Source organism: Aythya fuligula, chromosome 6, assembly GCF_009819795.1.
Source record: "Aythya fuligula isolate bAytFul2 chromosome 6, bAytFul2.pri, whole genome shotgun sequence".
NCBI lineage: Eukaryota > Metazoa > Chordata > Aves > Anseriformes > Anatidae > Aythya > Aythya fuligula.
This window is the reverse complement of record NC_045564.1, coordinates 17,157,369-17,177,301: the sequence shown is the minus strand read 5'-3', so window position 1 is coordinate 17,177,301 and position 19,933 is coordinate 17,157,369. Positions and strand designations below refer to the sequence as shown.

General features: G+C 42.2%; 1 protein-coding gene across 1 annotated transcript; it reads right to left on the bottom strand.

The window, feature by feature from the left end:
* Positions 1–2,628: 2,628 nt before the first annotated feature.
* Positions 2,629–5,762, bottom strand: ATP5MC3 (ATP synthase membrane subunit c locus 3). Its single transcript, XM_032190577.1, has 5 exons — positions 5,693–5,762; positions 5,511–5,589; positions 4,523–4,600; positions 3,955–4,148; positions 2,629–2,880 (listed from the first exon to the last, which is right to left on the bottom strand). The coding sequence occupies exons 2-5, from the start codon at positions 5,547–5,549 to the stop codon at positions 2,766–2,768; spliced, it is 426 nt and encodes a 141-aa protein (XP_032046468.1). The 5' UTR covers positions 5,550–5,589; positions 5,693–5,762; the 3' UTR covers positions 2,629–2,765.
* Positions 5,763–19,933: the final 14,171 nt, after the last annotated feature.

Genomic DNA, 19,933 nt, shown 5'->3' with positions numbered 1-19,933 from the left:
GAGAAATGTTTCTTGATGTAAGCTCTTATGGAGGTGGTCAAGTCCTTTTAGACAGATCACTGCTACCCAGTCACTAAAAATAAATAAATTGTAATATGCAGACAAATAAATGGTTTTCAAATAAATGGTTTTTAGTTATCTCTTTTGTGAGCATTTTAGGAACACCCTATTTTTTTGGAAGACCACCCAAACTTAACTGAGCTGTTTAAGTGCTCCAACAACCAGCGAAAGCACGCTGTTTTTCAAGAACAGGGAAAATAAAGGAATAAAGGGAGTCCATGTGCCCTAGGATGTGAAAAACCCACCCATTCCTCATTGGCTAAGGCTCTTATTGTCTATAAGGAGGATAACCCTCCCTGCCTGAAGGTTTGCCTCCATGTTTTGAAAGAGCTGGATTAGTCTTTATCTGTAACGCTGACATCCAATTCTTCCAAAGTTAGCACAACTTAACAGCAATTTTGCTTGGTTTTGGACCATGTTAACCAGTGAGTGGAGTGATTTAATATGTGTCAAGCTTGGGGAGATGCGGAGATACTACTATGATATGTCAGGTGTGAAATCTGTCTATGTGCTGCCTTTCAAACAAGGCTGACCGTAAAGAGAAGACTACATGTTGACAGAAGTGAACCACAAGGGAAAGGACTGGATACAAGTCCAGTAATTGTGGTCACTCAGCTTCCTTATCGAGGTTCCAGAACAGCTGCTAGCCAGAACTCCCTACACCAAGCACACAATCGTAACTCAGCAGAGCTATTTCATATGTAGACCAACTTCTAAGTATTATTAACTGATCCAGAGCTAGGCTTAACCAAGGCTGAAGTTACTTGGTAGGCCAAATCCCAGTGATAAAGAAATCTGAAACCTGAATTAAGTGCTCTCATTGAAATTAGAGTGCTATTAATTAAAAGCAACTTCAACACAATTCTTGTTAATGACTGTAGAACAGACTAGCAGTTACATGTAGAGTTAAAACAATTATCCAAGTCTGAAGTGATGAGAAAAAACTCACCGAATTCTTAGCTCATTATATTCTCCATTGGAGAGCAGAAATTAGAGAGGAATTTCCAGTTAGCTCTAAATACCATAGAATATACATATACACACACACAAATATATTTAAATCCACAAATTTAATTTTTATCTGGCATTAAGTAGAGCTGGGAGTGTAATTCAGCTTCCCTATCAGCCTAGACCAGTCCAAGATATTGGCAAATGCAAACTAGCAACCTTGGAGGCCTGCAGAGATTTCTACAGCACTGAAAGAATGGAAGATGAAGATTCAGGGAGAACAAAGAAATACAGGTAAGTAGATGTAACTACTGCCAGAAGGACTGCAGTACACAGATGAGCTTTAATTCCAGTAATCATTATTTGCCCTACATCTAGGGAAAAAAATCCCCAGAGAACCATTTCTAGATATCACACAGGGCACTACTAATACCACGCTAGATCTGAATACTTCAAGATACCACACATCTTACACTCAAACTTGCAGTTAAATAAAAGGTTGTTTTCCGTATTTCCAGAGTAATGTTTAATCCTTTTACAGACATGACTGTTCTCTCCAAAGAAAATACAGGAGAAGTAGCCTCTTATGCTAGGTTCAAGTTAGGCTACACGAACACCGTATTTAAATTCAGATTAAAACAAAGGCCTTACCTGCATCTCACACCAGTCTAAGAGCTGTGAGTGCGTTTCTCCATTTCTTGAAGGACAGTATACTTACAGGTCACACCAGTTCCCTCAATTCAAGTAACAGCAGGACAAGGCAGCTCATAAACCTACTCACCTTCTTCCAAAGTCCACTCTATATTTGAAAGATCAGATCTATTATTTAATGTTCAAAGCTCCCCACCAAGTTAGTATGTAAGAGCACATAGTATGTTGCTGTATATGTAGATAACTTAAATGCATTTAGGTTATTAGAAGACAGATGCTGTGAGAAGCAAGGGCTGATACTGCAGACATTTTGTTAAATTGCCTTGATCCTACTGCTATTAAAAAAGTTTAGAAGAAAACACAAGGCTGCCTTTACAAAATTAGGAAGCTGGAAGTTCTGTTTTAATTAGGTGATGCTAAGAATGTTCTAATTAAGTAAGAGAATAACATTTATTAGCCACAATTAAATGCCTTTGACCAGTAGTTTAATTCAACCTGGATAGTGGTCAGAACCAAGCAGAAAATTTGTTCTAGGGTGATCAAAATTCATTGTATAACTGGGAACAAAGGTAAACAGAACTTTCCTATGACTGTGGATTGCTTGGCTCTTTCTACCAAGCAGTGCAAAAATATACTGTGTGCTAGCTAGTCTGTGGAAAAAAAAAAAAAAAACAAAAACACATTGTGCACAGAAACAGCTCTGGATAAGTTTGAAACAGGTAAAGGAACAAGGCCAGCAATACCGCTTTTCGTGCTGTGTCAGTGTATCCTGATTTCTCTAGGATAGGCTGCATTGATTTTTTACAAACACGTACCGCTCCCACATACATTAAAAATGTTTGACTTGAAGTCATTGTTTTAAGGGTCCTATGTGATATGTCATTAACAGGACAAATCCCCAGGGTCTGAAAAACAAGATGCTGTCTTCCAGATATCCTAATGAGAAAGATAATAAATGCAAGCGACAGGTTGACAGTTGTTAAAGTTGTTATCTTTAATGAAATGACTTTGGAAATAGCATCAATTTCCATGACACCAACATTTTGGGAGTCCCATAAAATATGCAGAGTTACATTCCAATGCCAGTATTATAGGCAGATCTCCTTTCACATGGCAAATAGGATCAAGAAAGCAACCATCAGACAGAAGAGACCCATAGCTTCAGACAGGGCGAATCCCAGGATAGCATATGAGAACAGCTGCTGCTTCAGAGAAGGATTTCTAAAAGAAAGTGAAGGTGTAAGACCTTTTTATCTTTATGTTCAAGATGTTTTTCATACACAGTTTAATGTACCTGACAGATCCAAAAGCTCATACTTCCCTTCCACAGATTCTATAACAGGAAATCCAGTAAATCCATGCACAAATTGTTATATTTTTTAGCAAGGATTTCATTGAAGACAAGTGTCGTGGCAATTAAGACTTAATTCGGGTTATGCAGACTGTATATGCCGAAATAACATAGCTTTTATGACTATATGACTATATTCAGCCTTTGAATTTACTTTTCGTCCCATGCAGGAACCATTATGGTTTATACATTTATTTAATATCTGTAACATTAGAACTCTATTCCAAATAGACTATGTCTACAACATTAAGTAGCTCACAATGAAATCAAAGAACTGAAACCATGTAGAGCAAAGAAACAAGTATGTAGCAGTTTGTTACAAAAAGGCAATGAATTATCCCTACATGAAGTGGTGGCAGTGATGTTGGGAGAGGCAGGAAAACCATCATAGTATCATTAAATAATATTCCACAACCTCTATTGACATGTTGATGCCAAAACTAAAAAAATAGCGAACATTTTAGCTTTGTATGGAAAACACTTATGTTTCTTCATGTAGGTGAGCCTCCTTTTCTTTATTAAGAAATAAGATATAATCAAGTCTTCAGTGGTTGAAAGAATAATGAAGTAAAGCTTATTTTATGCCTGTTTCATTCAGTTTCTCTTTAGAGATTCTCCCCTCTTATGGAAAAAGATCCAGGTTAGATTTTGAATTCCATTCTGGAACAGAATGCTGGAACACTGAACTTCAGTGACCAACACGCTGACCCACTCTAATGATTTTATTTCTTTCATGTCACTTTTCCAGGTAAACTGTACCAAGTTCTGCATTTATCAGAGCCATCCTGCAGTGTCACGCTATTTAGCTGTGTTTAACACTAGTAATTATTAACAGAATTTATTACAGTTCCATGATCCTTACTACAACTTAGCTTATCTGCAAATGCTGCATCAAGATACATCTGCACATAAATCAAGACTTTTATACGAGAGAGAGTGATTACCTGGCATAGCCAATGATTAGACTACCGAAGACTGTTCCAATACCAGCACCAGAACCAGCCACACCTACTGTGGCAGCACCAGCACCAATAAATTTGGCAGCAGTGTCAATGTCCCTGCTGATAGCACTAGTCTGGAATTCTCTAAGTGCTAGTTGGGAGACAGTGTTTTGGGCCCCATTAAGTGTTGAGTTGCCCTAAGAAAACAAAACATGAGAAAACATTATATTCAGACACAGATCATTTTCCATGACCAGCTTGATACAGTGTTATTCTGCAGTTATAGAAGTTGCATTAGAACCAGAGCCTAGTTACTCTTGCAAGGGATGAGACTATAACCAAGAGTTAAAGACTTCAGAATGTTACCCATTCACCTGAAAGCAATCAATGTCAAACACAAAAGACTTCTCTCAGAGGGAAACAGCAGGACAGCAACAAGTGTTATTAGATGTTTGATATAAAGTAGGTTTCAAAGCAGAGAATCTTGAGTTAGTACAAGTGAAATCTAGGCTGAAAACATTCAGGCTCACCAGGTAATTTAGGAAGATACAGAATTTTGTATATAAGGTACCTCTCCAGTCCTGACCTCTGGCCTAGAGAACACAGATGCCGAAATTGGTCTGTACAAGATTCTTGATCCGGCACGGATCTGGAAAAGGAGGGAAAAAGTTATAAAGAAGAAACACTTGATTACAGTTGTTCCTGTAAAGTCTTATTTAAGGTTTTAAGACTATCATCTGCTAACCCATTTGTCTTAACAGAAAGACAGAAATCTTTGCACTGCTGGATATACAGTAGATTATACGGAAACAAATGCTGCCATGCAATTTGATAGCACCGTTTTCAGATGACATTTTGTGAATAGCTAGATTATTCAATGAAGCTATTCCTACTGACAGGAAACGTAACAAAACAGCGACCAAGTAAAGGGGAAACAGACCAGCTGGCAGCGATATGCATTTTAAAATGAGAAAATAAAATATTCCAAAATGAATTCCCAGGTTGCTAAATGCAAGGACGTAGTGTAGACATTGAAGACTAGCAAGGCACAAATGAATGAGTCTTCCTTCACGAGAGGCCTGCGTATGTCCTTGGGCTTCCAGCCGCCTAAGGTCATCCCTGCTCTCGCACAAAGCTCTTCCTGCAGGCCGTGCCGTGCCTGCTGCTTGCGAGAGGGGCTGTTCCGCAGGCCAGAGAGGACGTTTGGAAGGAGGTCAGCCCCTTGTCTTCACAAGGGCAAGAATCCCCCGCCCCGCGCAGGCCGGGCACTGCCTGGAGTTTGACCTACAGCGGGGCGCTGCGCACCAGGCCCAGCCGCCGGGCGCTGCGCGGCCCTGCCCGCCTCAAGGGGCCCCTCACCTTGACGAGGACCCCGGCCCCAACCGAGGCAGCCCCTGGCCCCGCCGCCCCCCTACCACCCTCCACGCCCCCCGGGGCTCGCCCTATGGCAGCCCCAGGGCCCCTCCCGGCCCCCGCTGCCCCGCGGCCGCCGCCCGGCCCCGGGGGGCGCAGCGAGGAGCGGCCGGGGCCTCCCCGCGGGCCGGGGGCGCCGCGCTCACCAGGGCGGGCGAGGCGGCGAGCTTGGCGCAGGCGAACATCTTGGCGGGCGGCGTCCCCGGGGGCCACAATCCGGCGTCTCTGCGGAGAGAGCGAGAGGGTGAGGGGGCGGCCGGGTGGCGGCGGCCGGGCGGATGGCGGCGGATAGGGGCGGATGGGGGCGGATGGCGGCGCCGCCACTCACCCGGCTCCGGCTGCGGCTGCCGCTCCTCAGGGCCGACGGGCTGGGGCTGGCGCTGCGGGAGGGGCGGGCTCTGCGCAGGCGCGGCGGGGCCGGCGGCGGGCGCCCGGATGCAGCGCGGCGGAAGGGGTGGGGGGGAGCCGCCAAGGTCACTTTGTACCGGCGCCATTGGCAGCGCCGGGGGGCGGTGCGGAGGGCCCCGCCCCCGCGTGGCCCCGCCCCCGCGCTCAGCCCCGCCCCCGCCCTGTCCTACACGGAGCCTCCATAGGGCCGCGGGGTGGGAGGGTGTTTGTGGCCTTGCCTGGCCTTCAGGCTAGGAAAAGCAGATCTAGCTTTTTTTTTTTTTTTTTTTTTCCTATTTCACACTTTGCACCCATGGTTTGGGAACAGAAGTACATGCGCAAACACCGAGGAAGATACACGTGCCAGTGGCAAAACCTTTACCAGTTAGTCAGAACTTTTCTTGTTGAAAAAAAATGAGAATCCACCCACACGCCGCTGTGGTAACAAACCTTTCCAGCACCACGAATAAAAAAAACATAAAGCAAGTGTGGGTGCTGCCCTGGTGGAATTCCTTACACGCTGCTGTACTGCTGATCAACACCACCCTACCAAAGACATACCAGTGAATATTTAAATTCTATTCACCTCAAAATAAATGTATTTATTACCCATCCAAAAGTACATTTTATATGTCTTCTGCATCTTTGCCAGGGTGATCTTACATTCCCTAACAGACTGTGCTTTTTGTTCTCAAGTCACATATTTTCCTGTCAGTTCCTAAAATCAACCTGGAGTCTCAGGAGTGTTGTGCATTTTCTGTCATGATTCCTGCTCTGGAATGCTTTGCAAAAATGCATTCACAAGCTGTTTGGTCTGAGCAACATAAAAAACCACCATTAAACACTTGTTTATTGTTGCTCTTAAGGCATAACAGCTGATATTATATTTTACATGCAACTCGGTTGTTGCTTTTAGGAGGAGTCAGAAACACAGTTATTGATCTCTGGGGACCATGTTCAGCTTAATTCAAGCAGTTCTTCATAAAGAAAGACTTCTGTTAATCTCACTCTATTTCCTATTGGTTTGACCTGCTGCTTGGTCCCCAGAGAAGTTCATTGGTGCCCTAAGGAATGGTGTAATTTCCAACTTATAGAATCGTAGAATATCCCGAGTTGGATGGGACCCATAAGGATCATTGAGTCCAACTCCTGGCTCCACACAGATCTACCCAAAAATTCAGACCATATGACTAAGAGCACAGTCCAAACGCTTCTTAAACTCCAACAGGCTTGGTCCCGTGACTACGTCCCTGGGGAGCCTGTTCCAGTGCACAACCACCCTCTTGGTGAAGAACCTCTTCCTGATAGCCAGCCTGAACTTCCCCTGTCGCAGCTTGACACCATTCACTCGGGTCCTATCACTGGTCACTAAAGAGAATAGATCAGCACCTGCCCCTCCACTCCCCCTCATGAGGCCGCCATGAGGTCTCCCCTCAGCCTCCTCTTCTCCAGGCTGAACAGGCCCAGTGCCCTCAGCCACTCATACGTCTTTCCCTCTCGGCCCTTCACCATCTTTGTAGCCCTTCTCTGGACACTCTCCAACAGTTTCATGTCCTTTTTGTGCTGTGGTGCCCAGAACTGCACATGGCACTTGTGAGGCCGCAACAGCGCAGAGTAGGGTGGGAAATCACCTCCCTCGACCGACTAGCAGTGCTGTGCCTGAGGCACCCCAGGATACGGTTGGCCCTCCTGGCTGCCAGGGCGCACTGCTGGCTCATATTCAACTTGCTGTCAGCCACAACCCCCAGATCCCTCTCTGTGGGGCTGCTCTCCTGCGTCTCATCGCCCAGCCTGTACATATAGCCAGGGTTGCCCCGTCGCAGGTGCAGGACCCGGCACGTGCTCGTGTTAAACTTCATGTGGTTGTTGATTGCCCCACTCAAAACACCTTCTAGTCCTACATCCAAATCATTCATAAAATCATTGAAGACGACTGGCCCTAAAATCAAGCCTTGGGGGACCCCACTGGTGACCGTCCGCCAGCCTGATGCGGCCCCATTTACCACAACCCTTTGAGCCCTGCCTGTCAGCCAATTGCTCACCCATCGTATGATGTTTTTGTTTATCTGTATACTGGACGTTTTGTCCAGTAGGATCCTATGGGAAACTGTGTCAAAAGCTTGACTGAAATCCAAAAATATCACATCGGCTGATTTCCTTTGATCAACTAGATGGTGATATTATCATAAAAGGAAATCTAGTTAGTCAACGGGACCTACTCCTCATGAACCCATGTTGGCTGGGACTAAAGACTGCATTGTCCCACAGGTGCCATTCAGTAACTTCAAGGATAATCCTCTCCATAATATTACCAGGCACTGACGTGAATTGCTCACCATGTACCTGAAACTCTTAAGCTCAACTGAGAATGTCGTCTCACACTCACAAAATCTCCTGAAAGAGATTCCTGGCTTTCCAGGGGTCTCTCCCAGAGAGGGCCAGTTAGGCCCCTTCAACTCAAACCACAAAGATTTCTGGTCACCGTGTCTGTGTTTTTAGGTACACCACGGGAAGGTCCAGTCTCACTTTGAGACCCTCAGTGGTTTGGTATCTGCGCATTTCAGACCATGACTGTCACACAACCTGAGTGTTGGCAGAACACACATGGTGTACAGACAGAATTTTTCTGGTGACTTCCTGAAGAGGTCTGGCAAGCCTTTCTGCCTGCTCGGTTTGCCATGCAGGAATCATGTAATAAGGAAGCTGGTCATGGTACTTGTAAAATGGCATTTCTGTCTGCTATGTGTAGGTTGGTCTTTCTTCAGACAGAGATGAATTTAGGCAATAATATATCTAGAAATGCAACAAATAAAACACTGTACAACATTGAATAAATGTCTCTGTCCAGAGTGCTTTGCACCAAAGGCTCTGTCAGTATTCTATATTCATTATGAATAACTTGTAAAAGATGACTATATGTTCTGTATTTGCTGACAGAGAAATCTTAGCTAATCAGGAGAATCCCATTGTTCAAAGTCTAAATAGATAGTTCTCCTAGATCAAAACCTATTCTTTCAGGCTGAATTTTACTTCCCAGAAGAGGATTAGTACCTCCAAGCATATCGCACACTCACGCTAGTGTTTCTAAAAGTTCTGTTTTGAAGAGGAGATATGTCTGGAAAACCAATATATTCCAATAACCCTTAGTTCTTGGAAGAGCCCCAAAGGGGGGTGAAATTGGATCAAAAGCCCCCTGAGAATGTCCTAATGTTTTTGAAATGCTTTAAAACGTAGAGTGGTGTTATTACTTCAGGGTTAGCTCTCCAGAACTTCCAGATTTATGCTGTACTTTGTAGGGCATTGATTGATATTGATTTACAAAGTCAGGGTCTGTCAGTGTTTTCCACTGCCTGGGCCACGTTTCAGCACAGAATATCATGCACCTCTCCCATTCACTGCTGCATGGCTGACTCTTCCCAATCACGACAACCAGAGAACTGGAGCAATTGCTTGTGGGAAGAAGCTACATGTATATAGAGCAGAATTAATAAGCTTTACAATATTTAAACTGATTTAGCTTTGGAAAGAAGGAATGAAGCCATAGTTATATGTCTCTGCTTTGAGGAGTACACTCTTCATACCTGTTTGTCTTATTGATTATTGGTAGTTGGCAAATCTTGCTATAAGTAACATCGGAAGTTTTAATTGCTAACTTGGCTGCATTGCATGTGATGCTTTACAGGAAAGCAGATGACGGAAGCCTTTTTCTCATCATTGTAAAGTTGTCTTTTACAGGGGAAAGGGAGAATCTGTTTCTTGAGTAATCTTTGTCCCCCAGAGTACTTACCCAAGCTATTTTTTGCTGAGATTCATTTTCTTTTAGTCTCCCTTCAGTAAAGAGCTGAAGGCAGTTAACCACATAGGACTAATTTAGGCTATAGAGCATTCTGCTCAACTATCCATTGATTATTTTAACACCCAAGTCCTAGAAACTGATGGCATTAACCACAGAGACAAACAGCAGACCATGTCTGCACTTAGCAAAACTCTGAAGGTATGCAGATACTATGGAGACTTTTGATGTGATTTGAAGCAAATATTGTGGTAATCCCTGCCGTATCATTTTTGGGTCTCTAAGATCTGTTTTAAATAACAGAATGATTATATGCATATGTTCTACTACTACGATAGCCATTATACATCAAAACTGGAGTATTATCAAGAGGGAAACTACTCCGCTATGGCAAAAATTAAGCAAGGGAAGGAGGCGTTCTCATCTTCATCCTAGCTACTGGATTCTGGAGGAAAGCAAGACCAAGGCTCCAAAGCAGCCCTGTCAGGAAAGACAAGTAGAATCACTCTCATTCTGGATAACAAAGCTCTGTTGTCCAGTGTTCAGGTTCTGCTGGTTGGTTTCAGGATGTTACAAAACAGTGTAAATATGTAGTAATATAGCCACTCTTTTGTGAAGCCCAGCATGACACGAGGTCAAAGACAATCTTCTGTTTTTGAAATTTATTTTCTATTTCAGGAAAAATTATCAATCTTCTGAAGAAAAAAAACAAACAAACAAACAACAAGACAACAGATGCTACATTTAATTTATAATTTATTTGCATTTGCAATATAAAATGAAATGCTTGACAGGTTCACAAATAGTTTCGCTTTATGTTTCCCATCTATAGCCGCATGTGCTACGATCGCCACCTTCAGGACGAGTTTCCATGTATTTAAGCATTGTTATGTATCTACCACAATACTTTTTGGAAATAGATTTTTGAGAAAAAGCAGTAATGAAAAAATTTATTGATGCTTAATCAAATTATTTATTATAAACACACAGAAAATACAGAACCTGGGGAATTAGAGTACCTCTTCATTTGTTACTTAAGAAACTGAACTCCCGTGAGCGAGGTGTTTTATTCAGATGATTCATGTTTCCCATGGCTGGTTCAGGCGGTCTCTGTGCTGTGTTGCAAAGAACAGCCAATACCTGAAATGATCAGTCAGGCAATCGGATAGCACACACAGACATTGTTAGTTTACAGAATATCACTGAGAGAGATTAAATTAGAATACATTCAGCAATGGTCTTTATTCTAATTAACAGCATTAAACACCTTTTCTAACAGAAAACAGTGTTCAGCTGGAGGTTGACCACATTGGCTGCACTGTTTAGAGCACACAGCTGGCAATGCAATTACAACACTGTTCACATGATACACACTTCCTGCTAAAACAGACATCCAGAGAACTGCACAGACAACCAAGACTTTGGCCACAGTAGAACCATCATTTCAAGAAATACCCATAAGCCTTGGTTGCTGAAGTCAAAGACACCCCAAATGGAGGGATGCTTTGTTAGTGGCCTCTTCTGAAAGCACAGGCTTTTTGTGCAAGGGGAATGGCAACACCAAGATTCATGGTTTTTAAACACTAGTACCTAAGCTATGTTTATGAGATTTTTGGACTTTTTGTTTCTTAGAATCATGTAAGTGGTTCTGGGCAAGTCTTTGTGGGAACTATATTTGGCTGTTGACAAGCTGCAAAGAGAAATAGAAAAGGTAGCTGTCCAGTGCTCGAAAAAACATAGGATTTACTGTTTGTTTTTTTTTTTTTTTTTTTTTTTTTGGGGGGGGCATTTATTTATTTATTTATTTATTTATTTAACTGGCTGTTTGTAAAATCTATTTAACTGGCCTTGTAAAGAGCAAATGCAGGGTACATATATGTATGCCAGGACTGTGGCAGAAGGACTTTTTCTTCCTCCACCCTCTCTGGAGAGACTATAGATCCAGTTTGTAGTCTCTGGGGGTGGGGAGAGATGGAACCATAGCCATTAGTACATGCAAGATTAATCTGTTCAATTGTAAGTGATGTACCTTCCAAGTGTGAGTCTAAATTCTCACACACTTGCAAATTGCTTTGGGATCACTGCCCAAAAGGCTCAGTATAAACACAGAACATCCATTATCATCCTGAAGCTCCTTGGTCTGCCATGCTCAGCAGAAAGCCTGTGGGAAAGCACCAAGCCCGTGCCAGGTCCTGGCCTCCCAGACCCAGTGACAGTCAGAACCCAGGGAAATAGCTGTTCCAAGTCAGGTGGTGAATACCACACTTTGCGTGTCTCAGGCAAACTATTTTTAAATTACTATAATTAATTTTACTCATGGTTACAGAGGAGATGGTTTATTCTTATGCTCTGCACCTAGAGCCCAGAAGCTCTGGACAGCCTGCCATGTCGCAGCTCTGTCCCCAGCAGTCAGACCCGATGAACACGCTGGCTCTCTGGCACGCCTGCACTCATTCCCATCTGCTGTGTTGGCGCCATTCCCACTCAGAATTAGCTATGCCAATTTCAGCAGGGCATAGGTGCTAACCAAACATGGTTTTAGAGGGACAGCTTTCATAACACAGCGAGTGCCATCCCTTTTGCCAGCAAATCCTGCTGTTTGCAAATAATTCCAGATTAAGGCCACGTGCTTCATTACATGGGATCACATCTGTAGATGCTTGTGGGCATTATAAAAAAAAAAATCAACAAATGTGTAGCGTATTTCTCTTTCAGTTTGGCTTGGTACTTGGAATTTTGCATGTGGAGAACGAATGCTCTGCACCTTGTTAGTGGGAGAGAGCCATCGGCTGTTACATGCTGTGAGCAGTCTTAACAGGTCTCTGCATGAAAGCCGAGGCAGCAGACTACAGGATTTTAGCACTGCTTTTTCAGGTGGCCCTTGACTGCTTTGTGTCTGAGAAGAAGATGACAGAACATTGCCTTTTTGCACTGCGGCTTTTGCCTTTCCAGATTCTGAATAGGTTTGTGCAAAAGGCATATTTGGCCCCTACCCAATTTCAAAGTGGTATAGAAGTAAGGCAAAATTAATGCTGCTTAGTAAACATTATATACGAGAGGTTTGTATATGATCTATAAATACCATAATAATATATGATAAAAACAACATTAATACCATATTAATATATTATAGCTGCACTTGACTCCTGTTTGCCCCACTGAACAGATTACCTGTGTTAGCAGAACTACTCTGTATATAAACCCAGAAATGGCTTAGGAAAGAGCAAAATCTGTTCCCGAGCTTCACCTCAACAGATCACTGTTCTCAAATTTAAAATATAATTTTGTAGCTAAGAATGTTTTGCCCAGAATTCTCAAAAAATATTTGAAATACTGGCAATAAAATAAGATTTGGGACAGATAATTTCCAACTGGACATTTCCAGTCATAGCTACTGAGTTTTAGACATTTTGCTGTCCAGGCAGGATCTTGGGGGGGGGGGGGGGGGGCGGGAAACAAAACAAACAAAAAAACAAAACAAAACAACAACAACAAAAAACTTTTTTTGTTTTTTGTTTTTTTAAATTAGCAAAGCACTGAAGGCTACTTAAAAATAAATTTTACATCTCTCTGAAAGAACATGGAATTTAAGAATGTGCAGAAGAGACAACATTTCAAAGGTCCCAGCCTTTTTAAGGATGCGAAGTGACAGGTAGACACCTGAATACACTGGAAAATCCTGTTGAGAACCAAGGTCTAAAATTACTAAGCTTTTGTAGGAGTACATTTCAGAGTAGTAGTGTGTATTTCTGATCATATTTTCTTTAATGTAAATTTTTGAAATCAGGTAGAGTTAACAAGATTTCAAAGGCTTTTAAGCATACGTAACATGCTTTTCCTATGATATTGAGAAGTCAAAGACCAAAATACTACGTTAAGCTCAAGAAACAAAAATAGTCAGTCTCATTTCTGAGCACATTGCTGTACCCTAATCTTTATCTCCTCTTACCTGTCTTCTGTCCTTAGTTTTTTTGGCAGTTAACCTAGCATTGATTTGCTTTCCATACCCCTTGAACTCAGAGATACTCATCTTTTCTTCCTCCTCCTAGCTCCTAAAAACACTCTCTCACAGTACTGTAATGGACTGGCCTCCTCAGTTGTTGACATTCACTGTTAATGAGACCTGCCACACATGCTGGTCAATGCTACGCTCAACTGTTAATTAGCCTGCAGTTACTTATTTTGTATCCTTCTATAGGGGTAGCATTGATACCACAGTTAGGAGGTGCTCTTCCCAGCAGTGTCCCATCCAGTAGTACTCTTGTTTAATGTGTTCCGTGGAGGTTACCTGTCCTGCGGAGGGATCTGCCGTCCTTCTGGGTGAGCCGTTCTGCTTGTTCAGGACCAACCACAACAGCAAATAAATGATACTGCGGCTCCCCAGTAAGCTCTCAGCTGTGAGAGGCTGCAGTGAACATCCAGCCCGTTATCCCTCCACCCAAACCTTGGCTTTTTCCCACCAGATATGAGGTGGGCCGTGGCACTCCTGCTAGGGAGCACCTAATGGCAATGCAGGCTGGGTGGGCAGGGGACCACCAGGAGAAGTGAACAGCCTCCGAGCATTGCCTCATTGAAGCTGCTGTCTGAGGAACACCAGTAATTAGAGATACATATGCTTGCTAATTTGAAAAAGGCATGGCTGGCTTGTTCAGATTCATGGCTGGGTTGTGCTTTTGATGCCTCCAAAATGACTAATAGTGTGTATAAATAGTGACATCCAGTGTTCAGTCAGATCAACCACAGGTCCGTGCTCCAGAAGGTCATTCAATTAAAAGATTTATTACGGACCCTGTTTAAAATGCCTGCGTAAAGATAGTAGGCTAATTTGAATATTAACTACCTGCCAACTTCAACACACCTCCACAATAAAAATTTCCTTCCTGACTTGTTGGGGAGCAAAAATGGTGTGGCTCTTGTATAATGCTTTAACTTTCTCTTTTATGACAGCAAGCGTCTGATTATTCCCAGGTGCTCCTGGTTTCTTCTTTCTCTGCTCCTGTTGCTGTGTATGTGGCCATTAGGGCAGCAGTCATAAAGGATGTGTTCACCACTTCCTTCTCTGTCTGTCTCTTAACATAGCCACAAGTCCACCGTCTTCTATCCACATTAATTCCCTGAGGTATCCACACAGTATTTGTGTTGACTGCCTTAATTTTGATCTTCTCTAATCATTCCCTTCCAGATGGTAGTTAAAGTTTAATGGTTCCTGTAAAAATAGTTCCCTTTCTTCTTTTAATCAGTCACGTGTGTTTGCTTAGCTAACTGTTAGATGTTCAGAAAGCATGAAGGGACCACCAACACAATTAGTTCAAAATACACATCCGTGTTGTTATTTCAATACTATGTAAAAGCAAAGGGTTACAGGGTAAGCGAGATTCCTGGAAATTAGCATGGGCTCTACAGCCCTGAGTTGCTGTGTTCCTTTAGATGTATTGGAAAGAAAAAAAGCAAGAATTTGTGTCATTTTCTATAATTGAATGCAAATAATCTTTACCAGTCTCTAGGCTGCCATGTTTCTATAAGCTGCGCTAGAAAGCATATGAGTGTTATGTTTTTAGGGATGGCTTGAGCAATGCACTTAAGGAGACACTTAACTTTAAGCAGATGGGTAGGGCTAACAATAACACCGTGTGCAGCGAGGTACTTGGCACGTGCTTAATGTTAGGCCCCCAAGGACTTCCCCTGCAGTTATTTACCTCCTCACGCGTTTAAGACTATGTATCAACACCTAAGGCCATAGAGCCTGAAATTCTCCAGTATGTATTTACTTGATTTAAGCCTATTACGGGTTTGGACATTTTGCTGAATCAAGAATTTAATTCAGTTGCACATTCATGCTATGCCTAAGTAGCAAACCACTTTACAAGCAAATGGTTTAGGCCATATCAGATACCCATGGAGTGCACAGGTATTATTGCACCTCTGAGGAATATGGAGAGCCTGGGAAAGTGATGGGCTAGAGGCTGAATCCAGCTCACAGTGCTGCCAGAGGAAAGATTGCTGCTGAATTAAGTAGAGGCTGGATCAGGCCCTGAATGCCTTGCCTAGAGCAATACAGGAAATATGTAGCAGAGCCACTAACAGATCCCAGATCTCATGAATCAAATCAGGCTTCTTTTGTATCCAACATCTGCGTGTGCTGCAACTGGATGTGTCACTGCAGCCTGTGTAGGGGAGATTCTGGATTAGGGCTTGCGTGAGAATGCCTGAGCCTGCTGCAGGCATCGCACCACCTACGCACCCCAGAAAGATGAGCCCAGCAGAAGCTCAGAGCATCCTGCAGTTTCCTCCCTGGTGCAGGACTGAGAAAACAGGGATCCCTGCACCTTCTTCCAAAGGACGTATCAAGAACTACCTCCAAAAGAGGGTACCAGATATGGCAAAGTATGCACTACAGTAGTACACCCTGCCCCATTTTTTATTGTTTTAAATGAGAGAGAACTCAATTATAAGGGCGTTGTGATCACTTTAGTGCTCTTTCCCTTGGCCACGGATGCCTGGAAGCTGGACAACAAAGGAAGATGCTTTATCTCCACTTCTTCCCGTTACACCTACATTAGCGGCGAGCAATGTGGTTATAACATAAAAGAAATAGCCATGACACTTTGCTTAAAATTTTGACTGGAAAGGAAAATTTTCTGTTCTTCAGCTAAGTATTTTTCCTTGGTTTATTTTTACATGCAGCTTCTTTGGGTAAGATCTAAGCCAGAGAGCAGAAGCGTAGATGGGCCTGTTTGTGTTATGATAATAACTGGATGACCTCACCGAGATCAGGGCCTCAGGGTACTAGATGCTGGGAAAAATGTCATAAAAGCCACTCTCTGCCCAAAGGAACGTGAAGTCTAAATACTCAAGCTATTTTGTAAATCTGGGACACAAGAGGTTGATTTGCCCAGTGTCAGGCTGTGGCAGTTGCTAGTGACTCACTCCTGATCTCTTGTGCCTTAGCCAATGGCCTTAGCCCCAGCAGCATCCTTCTTCTCTATTTATATTTAATTAAAATTGCAGCAGAGCCCAGCTTTGCTGAATTTCCATATGTCTTAGCTGTAAAATCTGTCAGCTGTGGAAAAGTGGACATACCTATATTTTTTTTCTCCCCTACTTCCCTCTCCTGTTTCCACATCAGAGAAACACTCACCGTTTCCTTCCCTGCTTGGCTAAGGACTGAAAACATATAAATGATCAAAATAGAGCTTGCTGGGCTGATGATGGCTAATAGCAGGTGTCGAAGTGAAGGCGTTCCCCCACGGACACAACCCATCATGGTTGGGCTGGTGCCCAGCTCACAGGAAGGAACATGAATCTTTCACATGGAAAGGGAGATAAATTGCATCTAAACACTCTAATGATGATAATGTAGAGAGACAGATGTGGTAACTGAGTGCTAGAATCCCTCCATACACTGTTCTATTATACTGTCACGTTATATACTATTGACTAGTATAAGCCAGATGCAAAAGCAGAATGCTATCTGAATTTTTCCTTTGGAATTCTCCAATTTGTGCCATGTATAGAAACATTTTTCAGTGGTGAGCTGACACAAAGGCCATTTCTATAAGCTCATGCAAAGAGCACAATGCAGAGCCCTCACCAGCCTTTGTTCCAGCTGCACAACTTTTGTTAAAACACTGGCACTACGAAAACCAAGACAACTATGGCTCAGAAATCCTGGTTCTGTTTCCTTGCCCCATGTGTGTCCACTGACACCTTTGCAAGGAGGGTGCCATAGAGGGGAACTGTAGCTTGGAAGTGGCTTGGATTGGCTTTACCTAAATGTAAATGCTGTAATGATTTCAGAAGGTGAAAGGGAGCATGAGGGGTAGATGGGGGGAGCGGCAGAGGACTGCCAAGTCAAAGCATGGAGAATATGTAACAACTGCACAGAACATTTGTACACCTGATATAGCATACGCCAGTTGTTAAGGCAGAAAGCCAAAGGTAATGAGCACTCTGAGAATTATGAGAGCTCCTTCTTGGACCAGCTTCTTGCCTGTAATTGAAGTGCTATCCTCTACTGATCCTTCAGGTGCTATCGGAGTGATTTTCTCCAGGCTTCAGGAGAGAACCAGTCCCTGAAGAGTAGAGGAAACTTTCTTTACATTATAGCTCTGCGCTAGAAGAAAGCTATGCATGTGACCCATGGGTATCCTTAATAGTTTTCATAGAAAGTGAAATTCCTAAGTGAGGTTTGGATTTTAATTTAGAAAGTGATTTTTATGTGTGCTGTAAGATGAATAGAAAACCATATGTATGTTTACATATTTGTTTTTAGAACCTGTCTATCATGAAATGTACATTAATCTGTTTCTATTGCATTTATTAGCATTTATATTTTAAAATATTTCTATAGATTTTTAGAAATAATTAAGGCAAGTATTAGCCATCCAGAAGCATTCTCCATCAGCCTGCAATCTCCAGCAATTTTAACAGTATACTATTTCTTTTTCTATTTTTCTTTAACCAGCTTCTAATGTATTCACAGACAATGAGTGGCTATAAGACATAATTTTATTCCTGCATAATGGACATCAGCTTTGTCATCTTAGCGAGCTTCTTTCCATTTACAATATTGAATTTCAAGGAGTTGGTGGCTACTCTGTGATGCTGAAAACTTCTATGTCAGTTTCAAGCCTTGAAATCTTTTCTAAAGGATAATCTATACTTCAGATAATCAGATGGAGAAATCAAACACCAATGAACTCGGCAAGCTCATTAAACTGTACATGGTAATTACTTTGCTTACCTTCCAAATTCTGTCTTCCTTTCTATGTTTTCACTTCATTTACAAACTGTTTAGGACCAACACTTGCTTTTACTTTAGGCAGGGGACCTGGGACAACTATGTGCTGCCGAAATATTCAAATCTATTTTTAATCTATTAATTTCATGGTTTAGTATGGAGCATTTGAGTTCATCATCCTTCAGAAATGTCCACTTAGGACATTCCCCACATTTTCTGATAACTTTAAAGAGGTAGCCATCCTGGGAAGCACTGAGCGTATAATTGACAAATCAGAAAAATAAGGTAAAAACAAAGCTTTAGAGAAGCTTTGCAGGTATACAGTTAACTAAAATTAAAAAGAAAAAAAAAAAAAAAGAAAAAAGAAAAAAATCACCCCAAAACAAAACCAACCAAAATTTTTATATATATATATATATATATATATATATTTTTTTTTTTTTTCTGAGAGTTCAGTGATGTGCTATAATAAAAGTGAGAAATTGTTAATTTAATTTGAATAGGAAATGGAAATTCAAAGCAATGGACTTTACTACAAACAGGAAACAATGGAAAACTAGGGGATTCACTCATTGGAAACTAGACAAGGCAATGCACTACACTTTACTGCACACCTGCGAGGATGAGACAAACAGTTGTCTGTATTTGTTCCAGCTAAAGTTGGTCGGGGAAGACATTTAATAGGTAACATTAAATGCACTGTTTCTGTTACAGACCAATGGATATGTCCGCTAGACAAATTTAGGGAGGACCTCCTTTGGCAATCCATAACTACTTAAGGACATGACATAATTAATGTCTCTGCTTATCAGGAAACATTAATTGAAGCATGCAACATACAAGCACACCAATGGAGTTTAAAGAAAGTAAATAAAAAAAATCTAATGCTAATTTATACTTTATGAGTAGAAGTAGACTAACAGGCCCAATATGGAAGAAGTTTCCTTGCTATATGGCGTCTTTCTACTTTGTGGTAGCAGTAAGAAACAGTTTTTATCAGCATGACATTTGCATTTAGTTTCCACACAGAAAGCTTTTCTGAGGAACAGAAACCCAAACTATAGTACTAGCTGAGAGAAGTACAGAGCACAGCAAATCCATTCTCCTCAGAAGAAACAACGTTAGAGAAAAATGTCTAGCTGACAGAGCACTGCTGCTGCCAGAGTCCATAAGTGGAAGTTACACTGCTATATTGCACTGCAAGCTCACAGGCACTGATTATACTGCACCCACCTAACTCATGAAGAACACATAAGAACATTAAAGAACTGTTTTTGCACCAGTTATGCTTATATTACGCTTTGCATTTTTAATGTTGAGCAGAAGCTGTTAGTGTTTTAAAATCTTCACCAAATGTATCCGTGCAGTGTGGAAAAAAGGCTGAAGTCATTAAACTGCATGTCATACAATAGAATCATCTTGCATTTAATTACTAGATTGCAAAAGCAATTACTAAATTTGGCCCAGGTGCCTGCCTAGAGGGAAGCCAGGTTTTTCTTCCATTTTGAGAAATTAGCCTCCCTTGTTTTCTCCCTGGATGAGGAGCTTGCAGCAAGAGCACTGCCTGGCACAGGTGGCCAGGAGTATATAGGATGCTGTGCAGGATGACTGAGTGAGGCAGGAGCTGTGCTTGTAGGAAGACCTGTCAT